The following is a 26,879-nucleotide window of genomic DNA, read 5'->3' on the forward strand; positions in this document are numbered from 1 at the left end:
TTTTCATGTGCTTATTGGCCATTTGTATATTTTCTTAGAAATATCTGTTCAGATTTTTTGCACATTTTTAATTGATTTATTTATCTTTATTACTGAATTGTGTTCTTTATACACTATAGATCCTTTATCAAATAGGAATAGGTGTCTTTTCACTTAATGGTATCATTTGGAGAGCTTTAATTTTGAGACTCTAGTATGATTTCTAATTGCCTTGTATTCTAATGATAACTAGAACAGAGATGGTGGGTAGGACTGCTCTGATTTACTTACATTTGAAAGGTTTATGTTTAAAATGTGTTTCAGAGAGAAGTACAAAGGTCAGTAAAATGTTCATCTTATTCCTTATGAACACGTAGGAGAACATACTTTAAGATGTGAAATTTTAAAAAATATCTTTCACCTTGGATTAAAAAATCAACAGGAAAGATCAATAATATGTTATTCTTTATTTACCATGTCTTTTTCATTACCCATTTGATTAATTGGCTTCTCCCTCTGTAGGGAAAAGTAATAGAACCTCTGAAAGATTTTCATAAGGATGAAGTAAGAATTTTAGGCAGAGAACTTGGACTTCCGGAAGAGTTAGTTTCCAGGCATCCATTTCCAGGTAAAAAAAAAAAAAAAAAGAATTGAATTGCTCGATTTGTCATTAGACTTCCATGTTGAAGAAAAATCAGTTCAGACAGTTTTGAAGCAATGACCTCAGGGAATATGTAACTTTAGAAAACGGAAAGGGTGGGCAGGGAACAAAATTCTTAGTACCTATTGTGTATACTTCATTTTCTTACACAATTATTTTCCATTGTATTTGTATTGTATCAGTGAGTCTGGCCTATAATGTTGCTATCAAATGAGAAAAACAAAACAGAGAAATTTTAATAACATAGCCACACAAGTCTTTTTTTTTTTTTTTTTTTAAGATTTTATTTATTTATTTTAGAGTTAGCAGGGGGAGGGGCAGGGGGATAGGGAGAGGAGAATTTTAAGCAAGCTCCACACCCAGTGCGGATGCCAACATGGGGCTTGATATGACAACCCTGAGATCATGACCTGAGCTGAAATCAGTCAGATGCTTAACAAACTGAGCCACCCAGGTGCCCCGCATTGCCATACAATTCTTAGTGTTAGAGCTGCAATTTATATGTTCTTTCTACTATACCATGATGCCTTTCATGGAAGACAAGGTTAAAGACAAGGTGGTTCTCTGAAATCCTAATCTATGGTTGATTTATCTGAATGGAGGAATTACTTCTTTGCATAGGGCTGTATGTAACTTGTTCATGAACAAATAAAAAATACTCAATTAAAATAGTCATTTGCTGCTATCATATAGAAAAATAACCTATTAGAGGTGGTATTTATTTAAAGTTAGGACTGAGAGTCTTAAATTGTTTTTGTTATAAGTTCTTGAGCTTTGGTTCATCTTGTACCTCAGTTTCTGACTCTTTATAATAGTCATTAGGTAATGAGTTGAGTGAATGGTCTAATTAAGCATAGTAAAAGTTAACAATTTTTAAGTATTAGTATGTGCTAGACATTCTGCTAAATATTTTACACATGCTGTCTTATTTGATCCTCAAAATACAACTGGGATGATTCTGCTTTATAGATACGGAAATTTTGGGGACAAAGCCCAGTTTGCCAAAAGTTAATGCAGATTAGGTTTGGAACTGGGATTCTAGCCCTGAGAGTCTCATCTCAGAGCTTGTACTCTTAAATACCATATTGGTCCTATAAGCAGTGTTACAAAGGTGATTAGTGCTGTTTGTATGAATAAACCTCAAATCTGGGAATTCAAGATGTTCAGTCTCTATTCTGTGTGTCGGCAAAAGATTGTGTATGAATATAATGGAGGGATCCAAGTGGTCCTTTGGTCATCATTGCACTAAGGTTACTTAACTTTTAAAAGTCTTTTTACATATTGGATTTTTTTTTTTTAATGTAAGATTTCTTTGGTAAAAATTTTGGTGCTTTTTTTTTAAATTTTCATTTTTTAAAAGTATTTATTTATTTATTTGAGAGAGAGGCAGTGAGAGAGAGCATGAGTGAGGAGAAGGTCAGAGGGAGAAGCAGACTCCCCATGGAGCTGGGAGCCCGATACAGGACTTGATCCCGGGACTCCAGGATCATGACCTGAGCCGAAGGCAGTTGTCCAACCAACTGAGCCACCCAGGCGTCCCAAAAAAATAAGCATATTACTTACCTTTACTAAGCAGTTTATCCTACAGATAAAGAATGAAACTGAGGAATTAATGGAACATGGCTAAGGTTTTATCTGTAACTAGGTATCTCACAGGATACCTTTTCTATTATAGTAAAGAAGTAGAGTCCACTTTTTTTAGACCCATGCATACCTTACGTTTTCATCCTTTTAAGTATTTGGTAAAATAGAAATACCAGTTCACATTTTTGGAATTAGACACTGTTGTAATTTTTTTTTTTTTATAAAACCACAGTCTTCTTCCTAAAATTAGGTTGGTAGTTGAACCTGGGTGATGAATAATAAGGTGATTCATTTACACTGTCCTCTTTACTTTTCTATATATTTAAAAATTCCTTTAATAAGTTTAAAAAGAAGGGTGCATATATTGTGAATTAATATTTATTGGAGAATTTTGTGACACTTAATACATGGACTACCAGAAATAGGACTTAGAAATTATTGTTGTAAAAAGAGCTAAAGCATTGTAAGAAATGGTGAGTTGGATGGAAAACTATTTGAAGTAAAACACTTAAAAAAAAAAAAAGCAAAGTGGAGGGGCTTAGTTGGTTGGACCTCCCATTTTTGGTTTCAGCTCAGGTCATAGTCTCAGGATGGTAGAATCAGCCCCCCAGTTGGGGGTCTGCTCTTGGCAGGGGGTCAGCTTGGGGTCCTCTTTCTCTGCCCCTCCCCTTCTCTCAAATAGATAAATAAATCTTAAAAAAAAAAACTTACAATGGTTATGTGTCAATTATATCTCAGTAAAACTAGAAATAACTTAAAATGGCCAATGGATTTTAATTTTTGAAAGGTTCATATTTGGAAACTGATATTTTTATATTAAATATGTAATTTATTTATATTAAATATCATTGTTATTATTCTCTTTAGGTCCTGGCCTGGCAATCAGAGTAATATGTGCTGAAGAACCTTATATTTGTAAGGACTTTCCTGAAACCAACAATATTTTGAAAATAGTAGCTGATTTTTCTGCAAGTGTTAAGAAGGTGATAATTTGCATTGAATTTATATAAGAGCTTTAAATAGTCACAGTTCATCAGTATAAGGAATTGAGTAAATAAGGATTCTTGTAGCACTCTAGTATTTACAATGAATTCTATCAGAGTTTCATTTTTTGAAAATTCAGGGTAATTTTACATGTTAAATGAGTATAAAGAAAATATTCTACAGAGACTTGGAAATATAGACTTATTTTTTTAGCCTTATAACAGATAAGCCTTGAATCCCTAAAAATTCTAGATATGAAGGGGAGTTTAAAAGTATTTTAGGGGTCCCTGGTTGGCTCAGTTGGTAGAGCTTGTGACTCTTATCTTGGGGTCATGAGTTTGAGCCCCATGTTCGGTGTGGAAATTACTTAAAATCATTAACAAATGTATTTTATATATATTGCAAGAAAATAAGGGTAGCATTTTTACTCCAAACTAAGGATGAATGTAAAAGTCTCCTAGTCCTTTAGATTTGGTGCTGAAATTCATCTGTGGTCTGAAAAACTTCAGACTAAGAATCGAAAGTGGACCTTGGTTTTTAGTGCTTCCAGGTATCAGGCTTAGGAATGTAGCAAGATCCCCACATATAGAGTTCCAATAACTATATATGAACTTAAAAAATTGCAAAATATATATAGAAGTAAGGTAAATGAATGAGAGCTAGTGGAAGAAAAAACTGGCAGAACAAGATCCTCAAACACTTCAGATACTGGAGTTAGTGTAAGGTATGTAGAATTAAGAGAAGCAGTTGATAGTAAGAATGAGATACATGGTAAAAGACTATCAAAATGACTTGGGCAGCTTCAAAAAAAAATTAAGTTCTAGTAATGAAAATAAAAATTAAAAACAGCTAAAGAGGGGCATCTGGGTGGCCCAGTGGGTTAAGCCTCTGCCTTCGGCTCAGGTCATGATCTCAGAGTCTTGGAATTGAACCCCTCGTTGGGCTCTCTGCTCAGCGGAGAGCCTGCTTCCCCCTCTCTTTCTCTGCCTGCCTCTCTGGGCTACTTGTGATCTCTGCCTGTCAAATAAATAAAATCTTTAAAAAAAAAATAAAAAAATAAAAACAGCTAAAGAAAGAAGTAATGAACTCAAAGACAGGTGTTATGAAATTATCCAGAAATCGGAACAAAGCATCAAAGAGAAAATATATAGAGAAGAGGTTAAAATAGAATGAAAAGGTCAATATTAACATATGTCCAGGAGGAGATAATAGACAGTTGTCCACACTGGTGAAGACACCATGCCTCAGATTCAGGAAATGTAACACATCTCCCTAGCTGATATACCTAGCAAAACTGCTGACTGCCAAAGACAAAACAGCTGCAGGAGAAAGGTGGTTTATCCTTTGAAGGAAAGACGATTATACTGAAAGCACAGTAAAAACATGAAGATTTCAGAGTGCCATGAGAAAATAATTCTGAATAATGAACGGATGAACCGACTTCTAAGAACTAGGGCAAATGAAGACATTTATAGATAAACAGAATTTACTATCAATAGTCAATTACTTAAGGAACTAAGGGCAGTGGTTCTCAGCCTGAAACAAACACGGGCTGTATAATATAATCTCAAATTTTGTGTGTTTAAAAACATTATAACAGTATACAGCTAAAATAACATGTAAGCCACAGGAAATTGGAGTTAAGGTATTCAAAATGCTTGTGTTGTTTGCTGGGAGGACAGAGCGGTTGATTCTCTTCTGTTAAGTATCCATGTTAACACTTAGAGGGAACTACTAAAAAAAGAAAAATACAGGGTTTAACTTCAAAACCAGTAGAAGGAAAATAAATGAACTGGGAGAAATAAGTTTAGAAAAATGTGGGGGAAAAAAGCCCTAAAAACTGGGACAAATAGAAACTACTGAATAAAGTAGTAGAATGAAGTCCAACCATATTATTAACCTACAGTTAAACGGTTTAACATCTCTAGTTATGACATAGATTGTCAAACTGGTTTGAGAAGTAAAATCTAATTATAGTCTGTTTACCTAAGGATAGACTGAAAGTAAAAGAATGGGAGAGCATATACCAGGTTAATACACCAGAAAAAAGGAAGTTGGTGGAGATATATTAATTTTTTTATTAAAAAAAATTTTTTTTAAAGATTTTACTTATTAATTTGACAGAGAGTGATCAGGCAGAGAGAGACAGGGAAGCAGTTTCCCTGCTGAATAGAGCGCCTGATGTGGGGCTTGATCCCAGGACCCTGAGATCATGACCTGAGCCGAAGGCAGAAGCTTAACCCACTGAGCCACCTAGGCACCCCATATATTAATTTTTTGACAGAGTGATTTTATGGTAAGAAGTTTTATTATAAGGAAAAGGTTTAACTCATGTGAGGTATGTCCCTTTGCCACTGACAGGATTAAATCCCTGAAGTATACACATATAATCTGTATTTCTTATCCTGATACTTGACTTCTCATAGCCCTGGCTCTCAGGAGTGAAATTCTGATGTACTGCATAGCACACACAAGTCAGAGAAAATATCAGATAGGATCTACTGCTGTAAACCAGTAAGTGTGGATACATAAGACAGTAACAGATACCTAAAGAATACCTTATCTTTTGAAACCTTAAGTGTCTGTTTGGTTTTCTCAGCCGCATACACTGTTACAAAGAGTCAAAGCTTGTACAACGGAAGAGGATCAGGAGAAGCTGATGCAAATTACAAGTTTGCATTCATTGAATGCCTTCCTGCTGCCGATTAAAACTGTAGGTGTGCAGGTGAGTTGGGTGAATTCATTGATCTGTGACATAACTTTTTGCAGTTTATTCTTTCCATTAATATTGAAATAGGAGTGACTTAGGAAAATGAAATATGAAAGTATTGAAATATGAAAGTATATACACCAAATTTAGAAATGTTTGAAAAGGTGGTATTTTATAGAGTGTTTATGGAGTGAATAGGGTTACAGAAACTACATATTGAGGCTGAGATTTTGTAGTTGGGGAACATCTGTCATCTCTAACCAAAAGCAGATACTAAAATAGTGGTTTACTATGGGCTTGACTTGCTTGCTTCTGCCTTGAAGGGCAGGTACCAAGAAGTCATGCCTTCATGTATGCTTCTTGGTGTGAAAATATACTGTGACTTTAGAAGTCTTAAGTGCAAGAACGCCCCCAGTTGAACATGTTACACTATTTAGGTCTTACTCTCAGCTTGTGTATTCCTTAAACCAGTGCTCTCTGCCTCTTCAACATGTTCTCTTAGCTGTGATCATGTACAACTAACATTTTTGTATTTATGGTTCTGTCTTTCTTAATTGTAAAAGCATGTGTGCATAATTTAGTTTTTACTTTTAAAATGTTATTTATAAATAGATTATATTATTTTCTGAAAATAAATAAATTGGAAAAAATGCATTAAAAAAATAAATAGATTATATTAAATTCTCCTTTATATGATCCTCAGGTGAGTTTCTGGGGAGAGGTTTGGGTGGGTAGAGAAGAGGAAAGTTTTTATTCCCTTAGGATTTTTAGTTAAATGAAAACTAGTAAAGGTTTCAGTAATTCAACTTAAAATGGTATGAATGCTAGTTACGGAGCCTTCCTTATGTATGGGAAGAAATTAGCTCTGCTTTAGAGATTATTCATCTGAAATTTAGTAAGTATCTTTTTCTTAAATACATGAAGTTGAGTCATCAATTTAAATTCTTCCTTCTCCTGAATTCATGTAACTCTTTTGTAAATGAGACATTAAAAATTCATCGTTGCCTTTAAGGTATTTTGATAGGTCCACTTATTTTGAACTTGTTTCCTCTTCCCCTCTTTTTAAAGGCCATATGTGAAAGCTACGTATATTCTTTTTAAATCGCTATTAAAATAACCCTTTCTGGAACTGTAGAAATAATTTTCTTTCAGTGGTGTTTGGTTATCTCATTATACGCAGATTGATTTTGAAGTTTATGCTATTATACTTACAGGCAGCTATTACCCTACTGTATAAAACTAGAAGAACATATAAGGTATTTGATGTGTAAAAGTTTTTCCAGTCCTAAGTAGATCTCTTACAGAGAACTTCCAACTGTATATTAACCCCTGCTAGGCAGGAAGTTGAATTAGTTACCTATTCCCCTTTTTAGGTAGTTATTATGGATAATAATGTTAGAAGAATAGATGTTTGAGGCATTATGTTAGGTGAATGATTTCTTTAAAAATGAAGCTTATTTACTTTTACCATCAAAACAAAAGTTCCTTTTGTTGTTAGATATCTTAGTTTATTCTAGTCTTATGCTTTTGAAGTTGAGACCCTTGGAAGCCCAGAAAAAAAAAAAACCTCATAACTCCTGGTTAGGGTAGCAATGAAGCTTATTTTCTAAATACCAAAATAAACCATACTTATAAAAAAATAAGTAAAAATTCAGTTTATTTTGAGTAATTTTCCCTCGCCTATTCTCCAGTTCTGTTATATGTGTCCTTCCAGAAACATTAATTTTAAAAGAAAATAAAGGAATTATAGATGTGCATTGTCATCTTTCTTCATTTAAACTTGACATCACGAATTTCTTATCTTTGCATGCCATTACAAGTAGATTATTCTTTTTTTTAAAGATTTTATTTATTTATTTGACAGAGATTAGTAGTAGGTAGTAGTAGTTAATAAGTTAACTTATTTTTTTATTTATTTTTTTATTTTTTTAAAGATTTTATTTATTTATTTGAGAGAGAGAGACAGTGAGAGAGAGCATGAGCGAGGAGAAGGTCAGAGAGCAAAGCAGACTCCCCATGGAGCTGGGAGCCCGATGTGGGACTCGATCCCGGGACTCCAGGATCACGCCCTGAGCCGAAGGCCGTCGTCCAACCAACTGCGCCACCCAGGCGTCCCAAGTTAACTTATTTTTAAGTGAACTTTCAGTGGTTCATTTTTAAAGAAATTTATAGTAAATGTTTATGAAATTATTTTTATCTCTGACTTAATACTTAAGAATATACACCTAATAAACATGGATAGATCTTTTTTCATTTTAATAGTTTTGTGTGTGTGTGTGTGAGTTTAGTTGACACACAATATTATGTTATTTTCAGGTGTACAACATAGTTATTCAACCTCTCTATGTGTTGTGTAGCTATCATCTGTCACCATATATCCCTATTATATCATTGACTGCATTCCCTATGCTTTTATTCCTGTGCTTAGTCATCTTTTTAAAAAAATTTTTAAAATTTTATTTTATAAACATATAATATGTCATATGTTTATATGATATTATATTGTATTATATTATATTGTATTATACATATAATATAACATATGTTATATTATATTATATGTATATAAACATATAATTATCCCCAGGGGTACAGGTCTGTGAATCGCCAGGTTTACACACTTCACAGCACTCACCATAGCACATACCCTCCCCAATGTCCATAACCCCACCCCCCTTCTCCCAACCCCCCTCCCCCCAGCAACCCTCAGTTTGTTTTGTGAGATTAAGAGTCACTTATGGTTTATCTCCCTCCCAATCCCATCTTGTTTCATTTATTCTTCTCCTACCCTCTTAACTCCCATGTTACATCTCCACTTCCTCATATTAGGGAGATCATATGATAGTTGTCTTTCTCCGCTTGACTTATCTCGCTAAGCATGATACGCTCTAGTTCCATCCATGTTGTCGCAAATGGCAAGATTTCATTTCTTTTGATGGCTGCATAGTATTCCATTGTGTATATAGACCCACATCTTCTCTATCCATTCATCTGTTGATGGACATCTAGATTCTTTCCATAGTTTGGCTATTGTAGACATTGTTGCTATAAACATTCGGGTGTACGTGAGCTTTGGGATCACTACATTTGTATCTTTAGGGTAAATACCCAGTAGTGCAATTGCTGGGTCATAGGGTAGTTCTATTCCCAACTTTTTGAGGAACCTCCATGCTGTTTTCCAGAGTGGTTGCACCAGCTTTCATTCCCACAACAGTGTAGGAGGGTTCCCCTTTCTCTGCATCCTCGCCATCATCTGTCATTTCCTGACTTGTTAATTTTAGCCATTCTGACTGGTGTGAGGTGATATCTCATTGTGGTTTTGATTTGTATTTCCCTGATGCCGAGTGATATGGAGCACTTTTTCATGTGTCTCTTGGCCATCTGGAAGTCTTCTTTGCAGAAATGTCTGTACATGTCTTCTGCCCATTTCTTGATTGGATTATTTGTTCTTTGGGTGTTGAGTTTGCTAAGTTCTTTATAGATTTTGGACACTAGTCCTTTATCTGATATGTCGTTTGCAAATATCTTCTCCCATTCTGTCAGTTGCTTTTGGTTTTGTTAACTGTTTCCTTTGTTGTGCAAAAGCTTTTGATCTTGATAAAATCCCAATAGTTCATTTTTTCCCTTGTTTCCCTTGCCTTTGGCGATGTTCCTAGGAAGAAATTGCTGTGGCTGAGGTTGAAGAGGTTGCTGCTTGTGTTCTCCTCAGGGATTTTGATGGATTCCTTTCTCACATTGAGGTCCTTCATCCATTTTGAGTCTATTTTCGTGTGTGGTGTAAGGAAATGGTCCAGTTTCATTTTTCTGCATGTGGCTGTCCAATTTTCCCAACATCATTTGTTGAAGAGGCTGTCTTTTTTCCATTGAACATTCTTTCCTGCTTTGTTGAAGATTAGTTGACCGTAGAGTTGAGGGTGTATTTCTGGGCTCTCTATTCTGTTCCATTGATCTATTTGTCTGTTTTTATGCCAGTACTATGCTGTCTTGATGATGACAGCTTTGTAATAGAGCTTGAAGTCCAGAATTGTGATGCCACCAACTTTGGCTTTCTTTTTCAATATTCCTTTGGCTATTCGAGGTCTTTTCTGGTTCCATATAAATTTTAGAATTATTTGTTCCATTTCTTTGAAAAAGATGGATGGTACTTTGATAGGAATTGCATTAAATGTGTAGATTGCTTTAGGTAGCATAGACATTTTCACAATATTTATTCCAATCCAGGAGCATGGAACATTTTTCCATTTCTTTGTGTCTTCCTCAATTTCTTTCATGAGTACTTCAGAGTTTTCTGAGTATAGATTCTTTGCCTCTTTGGCTAGGTTTATTCCTAGGTATCTTATGGTTTTGGGTACAATTGTAATTGGGATTGACTCCTTAATTTCTCTTTTTTCTGTCTTGCTGTTGGTGTAGAGAAATGCAACTGATATCTGTGCATTGATTTTATATCCTGATACTTTACTGAATTCCTGTACAAGTTCTAGCAGTTTTGGAGTGGAGTCTTTTGGGTTTTCCACATAGAGTATCATATCATCTGTGAAGAGTGATAGTTTGACTTCTTCTTTGCCGATTTGGATGCCTTTAATTTCCTTTTGTTGTCTGATTGCTGAGGCTAGGACTTCTAGTACTATGTTGAATAGCAGTGGTGATAATGGACATCCCTGCCGTGTTCCTGACCTTAGCGAAAAGCTTTCAGTTTTTCTCCATTGAGAATGATATTTGCGGTGGGTTTTTCATAGATGGCTTTGATGATATTGAGGTATGCGCCCTCTATCCCTACACTTTGAAGAGTTTTGACCAGGAAGGGATGCTGTACTTTGTCAAATGCTTTTTCAGCATCTATTGAGAGTATCATATGGTTCTTGTTCTTTCTTTTATTAATGTGTTGTATCACACTGATGGATTTGCGGATGTTGAACCAACCTTGCAGCCCTGGAATAAATCCCACTTGGTCGTGGTGAATAATCCTTTTAATGTACTGTTGAATCCTATTGGCTAGTATTTTGGTGAGAATTTTCACATCTGTGTTCATCAAGGATATTGGTCTATAGCTCTCTTTTTTGATGGGATCCTTGTCTGGTTTTGGGATCAAGGTGATGCTGGCTTCATAAAACGAGTTTGGAAGTTTTCCTTCTATTTCTATTTTTTGGAACAGTTTCATGAGAATAGGAATTAGTTCTTCTTTAAATGTTTGGCAGAATTCCCCCGGGAAGCCATCTGGCCCTAGGCTTTTGTTTGTTTGGAGATTTTTAATGACTGTTTCAATCTCCTTACTGGTTATGGGTCTGTTCAGGCTATTTCTTCCTGGTTCAGTTGTGGTAGTTTATATGTTTCTAGGAATGCATCCATTTCTTCCAGATTGTCAAATTTGTTGGCGTAGAGTTGCTCATAGTATGTTCTTATAAATGTTTGTATTTCTTTGGTGTTAGTTGTGATCTCTCCTCTTTCATTCATGATTTTATTTATTTGGGTCCTTTCTCTTTTCTTTTTGATAAGTCTGGCCAGGGGTTTATCAATCTTATTAATTCTTTCAAAGAACCAGCTCCTAGTTTCGTTGATTTGCTCTATTGTTTTTTTGGTTTCTATTTCATTGATTTCTGCTCTGATCTTTATGATTTCTCTTCTCCTGCTGGGCTTAGGGTTTCTTTCTTGTTCTTTCTCCAGCTCCTTTAGGTGTAGGGTTAGGTTGTGTACCTGAGACCTTTCTTGTTTCTTGAGAAAGGCTTGTACCGCTATATATTTTCCTCTCAAGACTGCTTTTGTTGTGTCCCACAGATTTTGAACCGTTGTATTTTCATTATCATTTGTTTCCATGATTTTTTTCAATTCTTCTTTAATTTCCCGGTTGACCCATTCATTCTTTAGAAGGATGCTGTTTAGTCTCCATGAATTTGGGTTCTTTCCAAACTTCCTCTTGTCGTTGAGTTCTAGCTTCAGAGCATTGTGGTCTGAAAATACGCAGGGAATGATCCCAATCTTTTGATACCGGTTGAGTCCTGATTTAGGACCGAGGATGTGATCTATTCTGGAGAATGCTCCATGTGCACTAGAGAAGAATGTGTATTCTGTTGCTTTGGGAAGAAATGTTCTAAATATATCTGTGATGTCCCTCTGGTCCAGTGTGTCGTTTAAGGCCTTTATTTCCTTGCTGATCTTTTGCTTGGATGATCTGTCCATGTCAGTGAGGGGAGTGTTAAAGTCCCCTACTATTATTGTATTATTGTTGATGTGTTTCTTTGATTTTGCTATTAATTGGTTTATAGAGTTGGCTGCTCCCATGTTAGGGACATAGATATTTAAAATTGTTAGATCTTCTTGTTGGACAGACCCTTTGAGTATGATATAGTGTCCTTCCTCATCTCTTATTATAGTCTTTGGCTTAAAATCTAATTGATCTGATATAAGGATTGCCACTCCTGCTTTCTTCTGATGTCCATTAGCATGGTAGATTCTTTCCACCCCCTCACTTTAAATCTGGAGGTGTCTTCGGGTTTAAAATGTGTTTCTTGTAGGCAACATATAGATGGATTTTGTTTTTTTATCCATTCTGATACCCTGTGTCTTTTGATTGGGGCATTTAGCCCATTAACATTCAGGGTAACTATTGAGAGATATGAATTTAGTGCCATTGTATTGCCTGTAAGGTGACTGTTACTGTATATTGTCTCTGTTCCTTACTGATCTACCACTTGTAGGCTCTCTCTTTGCTTAGAGGACCGCTTTCAATATTTCCTGTAGAGCTGGTTTGGTGTTTGCAAATTCTTTCAGTTTTTGTTTGTCCTGGAAGCTTTTAATCTCTCCTTCTATTTTCAGTGATAGCCTAGCTGGATATAGTATTCTTGGCTGCATGTTTTTCTCGTTTAATGCTCTGAATATATCATGCCAGCTCTTTCTGGCCTGCCAGGTCTCTGTGGATAAGTCCGTTGCCAGTCTAATACTTTTACCATTGTATGTTACAGACTTCTTTTCCTGGGCTGCTTTCAGGATTTTCTCTTTGTCACTAAGACTTGTAAATTTTACTATTAGGTGACGGGGTGTGGACCTATTCTTACTGATTTTGATAGGGGTTCTCTGCGCCTCCTGCATTTTGATGCTCGTTCCCTTTGCCATATTGGGGAAATTCTCTCCAAATATTCTCTCCAGTATACCTTCTGCTCCCCTCTCTCTTTCTTCTTCTGGAATCCCAATTATTCTAATGTTGTTTCGTCTTATGGTGTCACTTATCTCTCGAATTCTCCCCTCGTGGTCCAGGGGAGGTCCATTTGTCCCTCTTTTGCTCAGCTTCTTTATTCTCTGTCATTTGGTCTTCTGTATCGCTAATTCTTTCTTCTGCCTCATTTATCCTAGCAGTGAGGGCCTCCATTTTTGATTGCACCTCATTAATAGCTTTTTTGATTTCAACTTGGTTAGATTTTTAGTTCTTTTATTTCTCCAGAAAGGGCTTTTATATCTCCCAAGAGGGTTTCTCTAATATCTTCCGTGCCTTTTTTGAGCCCGGCTAGAACCTTGAGAATTGTCATTCTGAACTCTAGATCTGACATATTACCAATGTCTGTATTGATTAGGTCCCTAGCCTTTGGTACTGCCTCTTGTTCTTTTCTTTGTGGTAAATTTTTCCGCCTTGTCATTTTGTCCAGATAAGAGTATATGAAGGAGTAAGTAAAATACTAAAAGGGTGGCAACAAACCCAGGAAAATATGCTTTAACCAAATCAGAAGAGATCCCAGATCGTGAGCGGGGAGAAAGGGGATAAAAAGCGGTTCAGAAAGGAAAAAAAAAAAAAAGAAAAGAAAAGAAAAGAAAAGAAACAATTAAAAAAAGAAAACGAATAAAGAAAAAGTATAAAAAATATATATATATTAGATAAATTTAGTTTAAAAATGTTAAAAAAGAAAAGGGTAAAAGTTAAAAATTTAGAAGGAGAGAAAAAAAATTGAAAAAGAAAAAAAAAATTAATTGTGAGACTAAAGAATCATGGGGAGAAAGCCATGAGTTCCGTGCTTTGCTTTCTCCTCCTCTGGAATTCTGCTGCTCTCCTTGGTATTGAAACTGCACTCCTTGGTAGGTGAACTTGGTCCTGGCTGGATTTCTTATTGATCTTCTGGGGGAGGGGCCTGTTGTAGTGATGCTCAAGTGTCTTTGCCCCAGGCGGAACTGCACCGCCCTTACCAGGGTCCGTGCTGAGTAATCCGCTCAGGTTTGCTTTCGGGAGCTTTTGTTCCCTGAGCACTTTCCTTTCCGTAGAGTTCCAGAGGCTGGGAATGAAAATGGTGGCCTCCTGGTCTCCAGGCCGGAGGAGCTGCCCAGGGCCCCACTCCTCAGTGCGCCCTCAGAGAACAGCGCCCATTTACTCCCGTCTCCCTGGCCTCTGGCCGCACTCCCAGCTCACTGAGCCTGTGACCGGTTCAAGGTAACCCCCCACTGGGAGCTCACTCCTCGGCTCTGTCTCTGTAGCCGGCTTCCCCGTTCTAAACCTGTAAGCTCTGAGACACTCAGACACCCCAGATCCGTCTGTGATCCTGCAAGACCTGAGCACGCTGACCCCGAGTGGGCTTCACCCCGGTTTAGCCTCTGGAGCGATGTCCCTCCATGGAGCAGACTTTTAAAAGTCCTGATTTTGTGCTCCGTTGCTCCGCCGCTTGCCGGCTCCGCAGTCTATCTTCCCGTCGCTTTGGATTCACTTCTCTGCCAGTCCTACCTTTCAGAAAGTGGTTGATTTTCTGTTTCTAGAATTGCTGTTCTTCTTCTCTTTGATCTGCCATTGGATTTGGAGGTGTTTGCAATCTTTAGATAAGCTATCTAGCTGATCTCCAGCTACCTGAAGTAGTCTCAGCCTGCTACTTCTCCACCATCTTGACTCCTAAAATCGCTTAGTCATCTTCTAATTGGAAAACTGCATCTCTTCCTCTTCACCCATTTTGCCTGTCCTCCCACCTCCCCCCCTTGCTTGTGATAATCATCAGTTTATTCCTGTGTTCATAGTTCTGATTTAGCTGTTTATTTGATTTTTAGGTTTCATATATGACTGAAATCCTATGGTATTTGTCTTTTTCAGTCAGACTTACCTCACATAGCATAATATCCTCTAGCTCCATCCGTGTTTTGCAAATGGCAAGACAAAAAAAAAAAAAAACAACAAAAAACCCCCTCATCCTTTTTAATGGGTGCATAATATACTCTCTCTGTGTGTGTACCTACCACATCTTATTCATTCATTTATTGATGAACATTTAAATTTCTTCCATATCGTAGTTATTGTAAATAATGCTGCATTATTTAGAGGTGCATATATTACATAGAGGTGCATATATCTTTTCAACTTAATGTTTTTACTTTCATTTTCTTTGGGTATATACCAATTAGTAGAATTGTGGAATTATAAGATCATACAGCATTTCTATTTTTAATTTTTTTGAGAAACTGTTTTCCACAGTGGCTGTACATTCCCACCAACAGTACACAAGGGTTCCTTTTTCTCCACGTCCTTGCCAACACTTAATTTCTTGTCTTTTTGATACTAGCCATTCTAACAGGTATAGGCGGATATCTCATTGTGGTTTTTTTTTTTTCTTTTTTTTTTTTTCTGATTTTATTTATTTATTTGTCAGAGAGAGAGGGGAGAGAGAGCGAGCACAGGCAGACAGAGGCAGAGGGAGAAGCAGGCTCCCTGCCGAGCAAGGAGCCCGATGTGGGACTCGATCCCAGGACGCTGGGATCATGACCTGAGCCGAAGGCAGCTGCTTAACCAACTGAGCCACCCAGGCGTCCCCTCATTGTGGTTTTGATTTGCATTTCCCTAATGATTAGTGATACAGAGTATCTTTTCATGAGTCTTTTGGCCATCTGTGGGTCTTTGAAAAAATATCTCTTGAGCTCCTCTGTCCATTTTTTAATTCAATTGTTTGGGTTTTTTGGTGTTGTGTGAGTTCTTTACACGTTTTAGATATTACCCTTTATTGGATTTATCATTTTGCAAATACTTCTTTCACTAGGTTGCCTTTTGGTTTTGTTGATGGTTTCCTTCACTGTGCAAAAACTTTATTTTGATGTAGTTCCAATAGTTTAATTTTGCTTTTGTTTCCCTTGCCTCAGAAATATCTAGAAAAATGTTTACTATGGCACAGAAATTACTGTCTGTGTTCTCTTCTAGGGTTTTTGTGGTTTCAGGTCTCACATTTAGATCTTTAATCCATTTTGAGTTTATTTTTGTATATGGTGTTAGAAAGTCGTCCACTTCTATTCTTCTACATGTAGCTGTCTACCTTCCCTAGTACCATTTATTGAAAAGTCTGTTTTTTCCCCCATTGCATATTCTTGCCTCCTTAGTCATAGATTAATTAATCATATAAGTGTGGGTTTATTTCTGGCTTCTCTGTTCTTTTCCACTGATGTATGTGCCTGTTTTTGTGCCAGCATCATACTGTTTTGATTACTGTCGTCTTGCAGTTTATCTTGAGTTGTAATACCATAGCTTTGTTCTTCTTTCTCAAGGTTGTTTTGGCTATCCAGGATCTTTTGTGGTTCCATACAGATTTTAGTATTATTTGTTCTAGTTCTGTGAAAAATGCCGGTGGTATTTTGGTAAGGATTGCATTGAATGTGTAGATTGCTTTGGGTAGTATGGACATTTTAACAGTTGTAATTCCTCTAATCCATAAGCATGGAGTATCTTTCCATTTGTGTCCTCTTCAATTTCTTTCATCAGTGTTCTATAGTTCTCATAGTTACAGTTCTTTTACTTTGTTAAGTTTATCCTTAGGTGTAGTTCTTTCTGGTATAGTTGTAAATGGTATTATTTTCTTAATTTCTCTTTCTGCTTTTTCATTTAAGTGTATAGAAATGCTATTGATTTCTGGGTATTAATTTTGTATCCTGCAACTTTAATGAATTTATTTATTACTGCTAGTAGTTTTGGTGGAGTCCTTAAGATTTCCTCTGTGTAACATCATGTTGTCTTCAAATAGTGACAGCTTAACTTCTTCTTTACCACTATTGATACCTCTTATTTTTTTTCCTTCTCCGATTGCTGTAGTCCGGACTTCCAGTACAACATTGAATAAAAGTGGCAGGGGTGGACATCATTGCCTTGTTCCTGCTCTCAGAGGAAAAGCTGTCAGTTTTCCCTGTTGAGCATGATGTTAGCTGTGGTTTTTTTCATATATAACCTTTATTATGTTGAGGTAGAACATGGGCAGATCTTATCTGCCAAATTAAGTGTGCTGGCTATATACATTTGGGCAGATACTTGGAATGAAATCCCAGTGCACCTTTGGCATGTTTGAATAAAGTTTTAATATTACCACGACACTTTCTTTGTATCTGAACTGATTTAGGTAGAATTTAATATGGGGTTTTAATTTAGGGTTTATATCATTAGAGAAATATTCATATATACTTATATATTATATATTCAAACAGGTTTTCATTTAAAAAAGAAACAACCAAAAAAATTGTCAGTGGTGTTACCATGCATGAAATATTTTCCAGTCCATCTTTTGGCTTTAGAAAACCATTAAAAATAATTGACTGTATTTTTATTTTCAGGGTGACTGTCGTTCCTACAGTTACGTGTGTGGAATCTCCAGTAAAGACGAGCCTGACTGGGAATCTCTTATTTTCCTGGCTAGACTTATACCTCGCATGTGTCACAACATTAACAGGTATGTTCTACAGGGCCAAAGGTGAGGTGAAACAGAAGGGTGTATTTTTTAAGATGTTCCCATTATGGAGAGACCAGAAGACTCAAAGTATAGATACAGGTATGCACGTAAGTAACAATTGAGCAGATACTTAATAATACCTTGTGTTTTGTTCCTTTATCACTAGTCATCTGCTTAATAAAAAACTTTGCTTTTGTTTAAACAAAAAATAGGAAGGATTTTTAAAAAATTAAGTATTAAATATTAAAGACACTTTAAAAACCTATCTTCCAAATTAGGTGATTATGCTAGCTATTGGTTTTATGGTAATATGTTTTCTTCCACTGGAAGGAATATGTATGGGTGATAGAATTACCAATAGAGACTTGGTTAATTTAATAATAACCCCAGGGGAAATCAAAGAAAAGAAAAAGGTATATGACTCTACTACATGTAGAATTTTATCTTTTCTGATCCAGGTTTTCTTTCACTTGCGTGGTAATTTCTATTGTTGGATGTGTCTGTAGCTGATTTATAATCTATGTGTAATGCTCCATTGCACTGTCTCATGTAGAATTCAAAAAATCTCACACCAGATTGCTGATTAGATGTTCTCATTTCACCATTGTCTACTTTTTTATTTTCCTCATGAATATTAAACAATTAGCTAAAAATAGTTACTTGAGTTTTCAGTTTACTCAAGTTTGCTACAGGAATTAGGAATCTACTTATTTGTGTTCACCCAGCAGGGTGTGTATAGTTTGTCCTTTGAGACAAGGAGTCAGAGGGAAGTCAGTTTTTTACTGGTATTAACATACCCACTGAAAGGCTTATTACTGTGATGAGTCTAAGGTCTACAGAAGCACCATCAATACACTGAGAAGAGTGAATTATTAATAAATAATGGTAAATTTGTAATTGCCTATTTTGAATGGAATTCATTGCCTTGGTTAAAATAATGGTTTATTATTGATCTTCTAGAGAATGTGTGATATCTAAATAAACTTTTTAGGTTATACAGAACATTCCCTTTCCCTCAGTTTGACTCAACTGCTTCTGTTTTTCATTTCACAACATTTTTACATTTTCATCTCTATTTTTCTTTCTTTCTTTTTTTTTTTTTAAAGATTTTATTTATTTATTTGACAGAGAGAGATCACGAGTAGGCAGAGAGGCAGGCAGAGAGAGAGAGGAGGAAGCAGGCTCCCTGCTGAGCAGAGAACCTGATGCGGGACTCGATCCCAGGACCCCGAGATCATGACCTGAGCCGAAGGCAGCGGCTTAACCCACTGAGCCACCCAGGCGCCCCTCTATTTTTCTTTTGCCACAGGTCCTTCACCCTTGTTTAAACTTTCTCTGTCCTTTTATATGCTGATTTTTCTGCCTGTTTTCTTTTTCCCACATTCCTCCCTACTTTCCCAAATATCCCTCCCCCCTGCAAAAAATAAAGTCTAACAACCAACAAACAAAAAAATAGATTTACGAACCTAGCAAGCCTTAAGAGTCTTTAGATTTCTTTGCTAGGGTCTGTTTTGGGAATTGGAATTTAAACGATTCAAAACATTTTTTTCTATTTTTGCCAAGTTTCGTCCTAATTTGCATTGTGGCATCTTTGTGTAGAGAAGGTCTGCTGCAGTTTTATTGTTCTGTACAATGTGAAAGATGACTTATTCCTGTGCATTCTATGAACACTCTTGTTTGTAAGAAATAAGACAGAAAGAGCAAGTTTGTGGCATTCTTTTTCCAAGTTGCTTTTTCCTTGAAGGATCATTTATGAACTCCAGGGACTGTATCGTTTAGTAGAAGTATAGCATTTGGTACATGGGACAAAAACTTGCTATATCGTATGTTTGGGAGGAGGCAATGAATTAGTTGGTGATAGTGTCGTTTTTATCTGATGCTGTTTTCTTTATGATTTTATTCCAAGTACATATTAAAAAAAAGGAAAAAAATTAAACTTCACTATGGAACTTGCCAAGAGACATGTATTTTCTTTGGTTAAGACAGAAAGGACTAGAGAAAGGGGACGATTGTGTGCTGGCTGGAGTCCCAAGTCGGGAGCGCTAGGATGCATTCATATCTATATCCTGACTGCCCCTTGTTTTCTGGGGGAAGGTTGTGGAACAGATCCTCCCTACCAGCGGTAGGATTCCTCTAGAATTGTAATTATCTGATCATAATTTCCTCAAGTTGTGTTCTTTTAAACGTTACTTTTATTAACACCGGCAGTATATCTTCCTACCTTTCAAACAGATGTTAGTTAAAGAAGTAGTGAGTTACTCCTTTTAGAAGCAAATAGTAGGATGCCAGGTTCTGTTTTGGTAACATTTTAAATAATGGGGAAAAGAGAATCTTTCTTTGAGATCAGTGTTTCACAAAGCGAAACAAAAAATTAGTCAAATTGGGAAATGCATTGTAGGTTTCTAGTACATATAGTTTCTGAAATTCTGGCATAAAACAACCTACTTATTTGTTCAACTCAGTGTTTCCCCAGGCTTATGTATGTTTATTTCTTAGGGGTACTATATCAAATTGTCACAAAGCAGGAGGCTTAAGACAAATTTATTTTCCCATGGTTCTAGAGGCTAGAAGTCTGAAGTCAGGTGTTAGCAGGGCCATGCTCTCTAGGGCATAAAGCTCTGGGGAAGGATCCTTCCTTTACTCTTGCTAGTTTTTGGCATACACTGGCAATGTAACTCCAGTCTCCGTCTTCACCTTCACATGGCCCTCCCTATTTTGTCTGTTTCCAAATTTTTCTTCTTAGAAGGACACCTTCATAGATTTATGCCTCCCTGATCCATTATGACCTTATCTTATATACTACATCTGCAAAGACCCTATTTTTAACCTGTAGATTCCAGATTGACATGAAGTTTGGGGGATACACATCAGCCCAGGACATCATATGAATAGAGAATTGTGATAATCCCCTATATCTTTGTATATTCTGAGATACTGTTATTCCAAAGAATACACTTTTGGGAAGGTACATAGAACATAGAACCTTCTATAATCTTATATCCCGGGGCAGCTGGGTGGCTTAGTTCAGTGTCTGACTCTTGATTTTGGTCCAGATCATTATCTCAGGGTTGTGGGATCGAGCTCTGTGTTGGACTTTTTGCTGGGTGTGGAGCCTGCTTAAGATTCTCTCCCTCTGCACCGCCCCCACCAAGTGTGCATGCTCTCTTTAAAAAAAAAAGTATATCATCTTTTTTTTATTTTTGAGAGAGAGACAGAGTATGAGTGGGGGGTGGGGTAGAGGGACAAGCAGACTCCCCTCCTGAGCATGGAACCTGATGCAGGACTCGATGCCAGGACCCTGAGATCATAAGCTGAGCCAAAGTCAGATGCCAGAGCCACTCAGGTACCCCTGTATATATAATCTTCTATCCTATCCTACCCATGTGGTGATTTGAAGTAGGTGAGAGAGGGGCCGCAGAATTAACGGAAAGAATGATACATTTTTTAAAAAGATTATTTATTTATTTATTTGACAGATGGAGATCACAAGTAGGCAGAGAGGCAGGCAGAGAGAGAGAGAGGAGGAAGCAGGCTGCCTGCTGAGCAGAGACCCCAATGCGGGGCTCGATCCCAGGACCCTGGGATCATGACCTGAGCCGAAGCCAGAGGTTTTAACCCACTGAGCCACCTAGGTACCCCAAGAATGATATTCTATGTTCCTTGTTTTTTCTACTAAAATGTCATTTCTCTATAATTTTTACCTCTTCCCCTTCTAGAGTTGTCTATATATTTGGCCCACCAGTTAAAGAACCTCCTACAGATGTTACTCCCACTTTCTTGACTACAGGGGTGCTCAGTACTTTACGCCAAGCTGACTTTGAGGCCCATACTATTCTCCGGGAGTCTGGTAAGTTGTTCATTTTGTTTATTACTACATGCTCTAACTAGAATTTGGAAATGTGGCATTATGATTTCTAGTTAGGAGGATGCGTGTTTGAATTTTAAATGCTTTTATTTTTATTACTCATTTCTATGGATTGGTCTGTGATATTGCCTGCTGTTATAAAAATTTTCACTTTTATGGTCATTTGTGGATATGTACATATAAGCAAAAAATTTGAGTCACCTGACTCCCATTGTTCCCAGCTGAGGTTATAAATATATTCTCTTTGTTCACTCATACTATAAACAGGTGTCCTTTTTGTAGTCTATTTAGTACCATATATTTTTTGCATTTCTGTGCTTTTTGTTTCTGATTTTACTGTTTGAAATGTCCCCCAGGCGTAGTGCTGAAGTGCTGTCTAGTTTTCTCGGCACAGGAGGGCTGTCATGTACCTTATAGAGAAAATATGTGGGTTAGATAAGCTTTATTCATGTATGAATTATAGTGCTGTTGGCTGTGAGTTCAATGTTAATGAATCCAGAATAAATAATAGGGTGTCTTTAAACAGAAATACGCATAAAACAAGGTTACGTATTGATTGGTTGATGAAAATGTGACCAGAGGCTTGGCAGGAATCTCTATATTTCTCGTAGGGACAGTGGTTTACAATGTGCTAATTCAGTGTTTGCATTGTAGGCCATAATTTCCTTGAGTAACAAGAATGGACTTACATATATATCTCAGCACTGTAACATCACTGCAATTATCAAATTCTGTTGTTTATATTTGTGGTTGAGTTTACTTACAAATATGACAGTAGTTGAAAACATGCATGATGACAGTCTTAACTGGTATGTTTATGTATGTGATTTTAGATATTCTCTGGGAGGATTTAATGGAACTGTGTTAGAGTGCTTTTCCATGGTATGATCATTGGTTCTACATGTTTACTTCCTTTTTCTAGGGTATGCTGGAAAAATTAGCCAGATGCCAGTGATTCTGACACCATTGCATTTTGATCGGGACCCACTTCAGAAGCAGCCTTCATGCCAGAGATCTGTGGTTATTCGAACCTTTATTACTAGTGATTTCATGACTGGTATACCTGCAACACCTGGCAATGAAATCCCTGTAGAGGTAACTTACATATTTTTCTCATGTACATTTTATAATACGGTGAATGGAATAGGCTGTGATAGAATTGTTATTTCCGGGGTTGGTTTTCTGTTTATAAGATAGGCTTTTTCATTTTCTTTTTCAAAGTTTTAGTGGAAAGCATATGTGTGTGTGGTGGGGGGAGGGGCACAAGGATGGGGAGAGGAGCAGACTCCCCACTGAGCATAGAGCTTGAAAGGGGTGTGTCGGGGGTGGGGGGTTGCTTAAGGCAGGGCTCTGTCCCATGACCCTGGGATCCCGACCTGAACCGGAATCAAGACTAGGACACTCAACTGACTGAGCCACCAGGCTCCCGTAGGCTTTTATTATTTTTTTTATTTTCCACATAATTATTATTTTTTTTAATCTCCACAAATAAATAAAGCACTGGGTGTTATACTCAACTAGTGAGTCATTGAATATTATATTAAAAACTAATGAGGTACTTTAACTTGGCTAATTGAATTAAAATTTTAAAAAATAATTATAATAGTTTTCTAGAAAAGACCTTAAGTTTATTATACTCCTCTAAATGTCTGATTACTGTGTGGAGTAACCACTTCTAATGTACATTTCTATCTAATCTTTCCGACCTCTACTTTATAAATAGTATTTTCCAAATAAAGGAGAAAACCCTGGTAGTGAAGAAGAGTTTATTAGAAATATGGATGAGATTTGATACCATGATGGCTAGACATCCATGAATTACTTAATGCTCTGCTTGCTACCTTTTTTTTTTCTTAAAGATTTTTTTTTTTTTTAATTTGAGAGCAGAGAAAGAGCAAGCTTCAGCAGGGGGCAGAGGCAGAGGGAGAGAGAGAAGCAGGCTTTTTACTGAGCAGGTAGCCCAATATAGGGCTCCATTCCAGGACTGGGATCATGATGTGAGTGGAAGGCAGATGCTTAATGGACTTAGCAATCCAGGTGCTCCAACTGCCAACTGTTTTGATCACCATCTCCGTCTCCTGTTCTCTGTCGCCTGGAGCATTCCAGAGAGCTGTTTGCATAGTAGCAAATGAAAAAGGGGGACTTTATTAGGTGGACCTCTGCTCTGTTCTTTAAAGCAAGGCTCTGGTTAGAGCTACATAGCTAGGTTGAGGAGTGGGGCTTACTTAAGAGTTCGTTTCCCCTTAAGCTCAAATTTGCCATATTTTTCTGTCGATTCAAGTGACCGGGCCTTGTCCTCTTTGACACTTCGTAGTGATTGTTATTAAAGTGCATTATGTGCCCCTGTGCTGGCCTCAGACTTGTATGTTTCAGGCACAGAATATATGTGAAGCACTGGCTTTTAATACATCGTATAAGGTGTTTGGATGTCACAGCAGTTTCAAATTGCTGTAAATGTTTCTAAACACTTGTTATGGACTAGTAATAAACATAAAATGCATACTGGCAACTGTTTGCAGACTACACTTTGAGTAGTACTGAGTTAATTCACTTAAATCTATAGAAGGAAGTTAGGTTCACTACATAATATTAATCAGAGACCATACTATATACATAGACAACGATAATAAAAATAGATCACATTTTAATTGTAAATGGAAGCTTTCTAGGTCTGTTGGACTTGCTCTGGATCCCGGCTCTTCTATTTATGATCTTTGTTTTATAACAGGTGGTGTTAAAGATGGTCACTGAGATTAAGAAGATTCCTGGTATTTCTCGAATTATGTATGACTTAACATCAAAGCCCCCAGGAACTACCGAGTGGGAGTAATAAACTTCTTGTTCTATTAAAGTATTGTGTTCAGTTTAAATTGATTAGAAACCATTCCCAGTATTGACATGCGGTACTGTGAAAGGAGTTACTGAGCGGCTGCATCACATCTGAGTTCTCTACAGCAAAAATCTACGGCTTACGAGCTGAGTTGGGGATGACTAAAAGGAACTGAAGCACTTGTACGGGTATAATCAAAGCACCATTGCCTACAGTCAGATTGGCACTGCTTTTGCCTTTGCCTCACTTGTTCTTTATGTATAAATTCACTGTTGCTATTAATGTCTCTGTCAGTGAAGGTGTATGAAGGTGGGTGACTTTGGGGGTAGTAATAGGCTTCTGTCCCCTTGCCAGTTTCTAAGAGCTGTTAGAAAACACCCATTATATACTAGTGTGAGTTAGTATGTGTGTCTTTCAGAGAATCTGAATTTGCTTATAAGTAACCTTACTCCTCTGAAGATAGGGGTGAGGGATGGATATAGGAGATAAGGTGTTGGTGGGCTGGCTGTTCCAGCCCCTTTTGTAGGACACTGGGGCTATCAAATGTAAGCTCCCTTAAGATGGAAAACACTGGGAATTTGTTGAAGTACTTTAGAATTTGTAACTGTGGGAGAAAGAAGCTATGATTGGTCTTAGTTTAAAATGTTTTCAAGTCCTGTCCCACATAGATGCCATAGTGTCCACTGTCAACCTGTTCACTCATGAGGAGCTTTATTGCCCCACCACCCATGGTGCCAGTTTCTGTGGCCTTGTGACGAAGAAGAGGCTGTCTCTGGTGTAGCATAAAGTCAGTGTTTTGATCTTGTTTGGGAAGAGGGCCAGCTCTGAGACCACAGAAACCATTACACAAGCCTGCAGCTTAGACTATCTAGTAAAGAGTTGTAAAATGAACTCTTAGATGTAATCTGTAAGTGGATTTATTACCCACTGCTTAGAAGACTGTCACCAGTCTCAGTCCATGCAAGATATTGCCACATCTTGTAATCTTCTATCATTTGTAAGATTCAAGAACTTGACTAGGACTCTTTGCTATTGCCACTGGTGTCTACCAGATCCTTTATTACATTCATATAAGCACTATAAAAATAGCACTAGACTTAAATTCTACAACCATTTTTCAATATTTTAGCTGTTTCTATTTAAGAACATTAATGAGTTTTTCTTCTTTTTCAAAAAATTGAGGTGTGATTGACCTATAGCAGATTAATTTCTGGTGTCATGCCAAACCCATCTCAGGTTGCTGCCTTTTATTTTCAAGATCCTTTGTATTGATCAGGTACAAAGTTTTGTTTGGGATTCAGTATTAGCTAAACAGTAAAATTACGCATGCCAGAAGTCTGCTTTTTATTTTGGCTGGCCTAGAAGACATAAACACTGTATTTCTAGACCAGCAAGGGAAGAGCTTCTGTCTTTTTTTTTAAAAGATTTTATTTATTTATTTATTTATCAGAGAGAAAGAGGGGGAGAGAGCAAGCACAGGCAGACAGAATGGCAGGCAGAGTCAGAGGGAGGAGCAGGTTCCCCACCGAGCAAGGAGCCCGATGTGGGACTCGATCCCAGGACGCTGGGATCATGACCTGAGCCGAAGGTTGAGCTTCTGTCTGTTTTAACGGATATCTGTACCTGAAACAAAGGAGTATTTGACTTCTACAGAACTTGAAGGGTTCACTTTCTGTCCAGATGATGAGATACTCATACTGGCCTTTTGGAAAGAAGATATGTAAGCTGTAACAGATTTGGAGTCACGTAATTTTAGAGCTGGAATAGATAACCTCTAAAAGGCTTACAAATACATTTATGTGAAAAAATTCCTCTTCTAGCAGAAGTTTCTTGCGATTTTGTGTTCGAGCAAATAGGAAACTAGGAAGAATGTATAGTAAGAATGTTTTCTTTCCAGTGTATGTTCTATGGAACACTGCTCCACTGAGCTGATCCTTGTCAAAAGGGTTAGATGGTCATGGAAGTTGGGAAAGTGCTGTTCGCTTGTCATGGTGTACATTATATTCAAACTGAGAAATTTTGATGTGAAAAACAGTTGTTAAACTTTCTTAACCTGATGTTTTCCTGATCTTTGTGTGCTAAACTCTTTTTTATAATCCTTAATACTGGGAAAAATGGTCTCTCTAGAACACATTCTGATATGACATAGTAAAAAAAATTAATTTTTTTGACTTTGTAAATTCCCTAAAATTTGGAACCCCCTCTTCCTTTGCAAAAGTACTTTTTGCTTTGTGTTGTACAGTATTACTGTGTATCTTCACAGTATGTCATCCAAGCAGCTGAGGGAAGATTATAGTCCATTTTACATTTAGGTAACAAGCTCAGCTTAGTAATGGTTACCTAATGAAATTCAGAATGAAATATGATCCTTGGTAGATTATGACTGCATTCCCATCAAATTAAACATGTTTTGTTTCTTCATATTGATTAGGAGTAGGTAGAGCAGGTCAAAGCATCATTTATTCCCCAAATTGGCAGACACAAAGGAATTTTCAAGGACCCAGTTTCATCTTAATGATGCCATCTATAATCATCAGCGGTTTTGGAAATAACATAGCCTGGCATAATTTCTGAAGGTAGGTCTTTAGATGTACCTGGGAGATGGGTTA

The 26,879-nt window shown here is 37.0% G+C and overlaps 1 protein-coding gene across 1 annotated transcript in view; it reads left to right on the forward strand.

The window, feature by feature from the left end:
* GMPS (guanine monophosphate synthase) overlaps positions 1-24,291 on the forward strand; it is a 90,528-nt gene extending 66,237 nt beyond the window's left edge. The window contains exons 10-16 of the mRNA XM_044251649.1: positions 502-607; positions 3,092-3,207; positions 5,808-5,933; positions 17,460-17,575; positions 21,292-21,422; positions 22,363-22,535; positions 24,169-24,291. Coding sequence (XP_044107584.1) covers positions 502-607; positions 3,092-3,207; positions 5,808-5,933; positions 17,460-17,575; positions 21,292-21,422; positions 22,363-22,535; positions 24,169-24,270 — 870 coding nt within the window. The 3' untranslated portion in view covers positions 24,271-24,291. The remainder of the gene's footprint in view (positions 1-501; positions 608-3,091; positions 3,208-5,807; positions 5,934-17,459; positions 17,576-21,291; positions 21,423-22,362; positions 22,536-24,168) is intronic.
* Positions 24,292-26,879: the final 2,588 nt, after the last annotated feature.

The sequence above is a fragment of the Neovison vison genome, chromosome 6, assembly GCF_020171115.1.
Source record: "Neovison vison isolate M4711 chromosome 6, ASM_NN_V1, whole genome shotgun sequence".
Classification (NCBI taxonomy): domain Eukaryota; kingdom Metazoa; phylum Chordata; class Mammalia; order Carnivora; family Mustelidae; genus Neogale; species Neogale vison.